The sequence below is a fragment of the Tursiops truncatus genome, chromosome 2, assembly GCF_011762595.2.
Source record: "Tursiops truncatus isolate mTurTru1 chromosome 2, mTurTru1.mat.Y, whole genome shotgun sequence".
Taxonomy (NCBI): domain Eukaryota; kingdom Metazoa; phylum Chordata; class Mammalia; order Artiodactyla; family Delphinidae; genus Tursiops; species Tursiops truncatus.
The window spans coordinates 154,927,770-154,931,190 of NC_047035.1; the positions used below are offsets into that span (position 1 = coordinate 154,927,770).

General features: G+C 46.9%; 1 protein-coding gene across 1 annotated transcript; it reads left to right on the plus strand.

Moving 5' to 3' along the window:
* Positions 1–1,367: 1,367 nt before the first annotated feature.
* Positions 1,368–2,236, plus strand: LOC109549627 (histone deacetylase complex subunit SAP25). The gene is given in 2 exon segments (XM_019933156.2): positions 1,368–1,800; positions 1,803–2,236. Coding segments are annotated over 2 exon segments (867 nt in total).
* The last annotated feature ends 1,185 nt before the right edge of the window (positions 2,237–3,421 follow it).

Consider the following 3,421-nt stretch of genomic DNA (forward strand, 5'->3'; position numbering starts at 1 on the left):
AGGAAGGAAAGGAGGAGGATTTTACACTTGTGTACACACTTGTGACAGGGTAGCAGGGTGCTGCCCCAAGAGGACCTGCCATCATCCCCTCCTACAGAGGTTGTCTGCAGAGCTTTCCACGGAGGTTGCTGCTTCCCTCACCAAATATTCCTCCGTGATTTTGTGGAACGTGTCCTCTGAACACCCCCCAGGAGATGGGTGAGCAAGTCACACATTAGACATCTACTCCATCATTCCATTTCCCTAAATCATTAGATTTATTCCTCTACATTATAAGAAGGACATTGCACACTTCAGCTTGATTTAATGTAAACCAATATGATATCCAGGTTTTAGTTAACTGTGTAAGCAAATTGTGAGGGTCTTTCCCAGTTTCTCAAGCTAACATATGGAATCCAGAATGCCTGGTAAGTGCACCCATGTTGATACATTTGGCCATTCCAATATTATTTTCTTCCACCCCGGGCAATTACACTTAGATTCCATTTCTGCACATGTATATATTAATTTCTGCTGATATAAACTTACCACATTTTGCAGTTTTTTAAGTGTGTGAATTGGCTCCTTCCAGGTCAGACTTGGTAATCATTTCCCTTGATGAGGTTGGATTTGACTCCAGCATGGTTCTGCAGGCCATGAGGGATAGCGAGGGTAGATCATTTGGAAATAAGCTTTCCCCTGCAATGTAAGGTCATTACGCTGTCCTCTTGCTGGGAGAAGCTCCTTCCTCAGAAAGGGGAGGGGGAGCAGGATCTGCTGTTGGGGAGGCTTACAGGGATTTATAAGGTCAGGGTACCCAGATTCATCTGAATTGCCTTCATTCCAGTTCTCAGGGCTCCATCCTTTTCTTATCAGCCCCTAATATGCACATAAGAAATTTGATAAGGATGAGAAATCAACTTGAATCATAACTTGGAGCTAAAAGAGATTAATTTATGATAATCATAGAATTCCCTTCCCCCGATTCTCTTAACTCTGCCTGGAGGTGTTCATTTTCATTCTACCATTTCCCCAATGCAATAAAAAGTAGTTAGCATAGTCCAGGGTACCAGTGGCAGAATTCCCATCATAACAGTCTTTTGAAACAGTCCCTTGCTTTCCAAAGTCTTCTGTTTAATAGGCATATTATTTCCAGCAACATTTGGGGCTGTGCCTTAAAAAAAAAGTCCCCATTGTGGACATTGTATGTTTTGGGGATAATTAAAGTAATGAAGTACCCTGCAAGGTGGGCCGCAACCTGGGCTTGCAGGGACGTGCAGGGCAGCACGGGCCACTGAGAGAGGCTGGGCCCAAGTGGAAGCCGGGAGGGGCCAGGCGGGCGAGGTGGGCAGTGTGGGGCCCTGCCTAGCCCACCCCCCGGACACCGCATGTTGCCCTGGGCCCCCCGGCAGCGCGGCCTGGGTGAAGAGCAGGCGCCCGAGGAACAAGGCCCCTCGGCGGTCAGCGACCCCGGCCAGGCCAGGGACTCTGGAGAGGAATCCCTGGGGGAGCCAAGAACATCCCCACCGGACAATCCTCAGCCCTGATACCGAAGGCCTTCCTGGATCCAGAAAGAGCAGCTGCTGCCTCCGTCGCCCCCAGGCCTCGCTGCCAAGCGGTCCCCGGGAACCCCAGTTCCCCCCTATCCCCAGATGACCCTGCTACCGCCCTGGGACCCCAACTATGAGGCTTAAGCGGGACCTCGTCTGGTGCGGGGGCCCAGCTGTGGGTCAGGCACCTCCTTCTCAGGCCAGACCTTGTGCCATCCCTCATTCTGGCCTCTGTACGAGGCAGCAGCGTGAGGCAGAGGCCTTAGGCCCATCTAGCAGGACATCAGAGTGGAGAGCAGGTGCCCCTGGATGCAGGGTTCCCAGTGATATGCTATGAAGATGTCTTTCTTTCTGACCCTCTGCTGCCCTGTGGGCAGCGTGTTCCCCTGTACCTGTCTCAGGGCCCTCAGCAGGTGATGGGCTCTCTGAAGCTGCTGCTCCCAACCCCAATTATGTCCCCCTGGGTGCTCCCCACTCCATCCTCTGGCTGCTCCACCGCCTGGCTCAGAGGGCCTGAGCTGATCGCCCTCACTGGCCTCCTGCAGATGAGCCAGGGGGAGCCAAGACCCAGCACCCCGGGGGCTCCCATGCCCCCTGCTGACCCTCCAGATGCTGCCTCTGACCGCCCAGGTACCAGTGGTGGCCAGAGCTGTTCTCACTGCATGGACCGATCTCTCCCATGGGCCCCAGGCAAGCAAGGTCCATAGCCCCTCCAGGGGCAGAGTGGGCTCCTACTTCGCCAGGCAGGTTCTGTTGACAATGAAACAGTGCTGGTCTGTAAAGTAATGAAGTAAATGCTAGTGTTCTCTACTCAGAAGTTACCCATCTCAGTATGTTGGGTTTCAAAAGCAATTTTTATTTTGGACACTTGGCCTAAACTTCCGAGTTTTGCCCCCAAACAATAGGACATCACCTCTGAAGAGGCTCAATCTAAATTCTTTGACTAATGTGAATATCAGAGAAAGCGCAATATAGCATATAAATCAGTTTCTTATATACTGATTATAATTCATTCATTAAAAATATGCTGTTATTTTAAGAACAAAATCACAAGTACATCACTGGAAAAAGGGTGTTTAGGCCAATGCAACTTGTGCCCTTGTGACCATCCTCTGGGATCATCAGAGACTTCCTTACAATGTTCCCTGAGGCTCTGAGCTTTCTGGCTGTGCCCTTTGTCTTAATCCATCAGGTTCTTTCTATGTATGGCCAATATAAGGTTTCAATAGATTATAAACAGTGCATATAAACAGTGCATTTTACTGGAAAGAAGACATTAATTTTCATCCTTGGCATTTCTAATTATCTCTGGAGTTATTCTCCATTCACATTTGACAAGGGATGTTTAAGACTGCTTTTCTGCTTCTAGTAGCAATCTCCTATATCCCATCTCTGTTTTCTTTCCAATCCTTAGGGAGGAAAAAAAGTTAATGTATTTCTTGTTTCTTCCTGAAAAATTGAAAAATGTAGGATTGTGTTTGTAGACTCAACTTCCTTATGGTGGTCTGTTGCAAGCAACAGAGAGTTCCCTTGCAAACAGTACTAAGGAGTTCATTATTTGTGACTTATGATCCTCACCAATGCCACTTTTACATAGATTACTGAAGAAAATATAATATGTGGTCTACTATTTACAAATAGTTTTATTCTGTCAACCAGGTTTCCGAACAAAAGTCAGAACCAGTCTTCTCCCTTAAATATATAAAAATAACATACACAAAATAATGGAATTGCTTTATTAAAAATGGAAAATATCATGTAAAACTTTGAGGTAGGATTATATGAAGAAAAATGTAGAACAGATTTGCTGTATATAAGTATTACTACTCAAGTATTCTCTAGAATTATAAAGGAACAGTTTTTACTATCTCATGATATAAGATATGATGGTC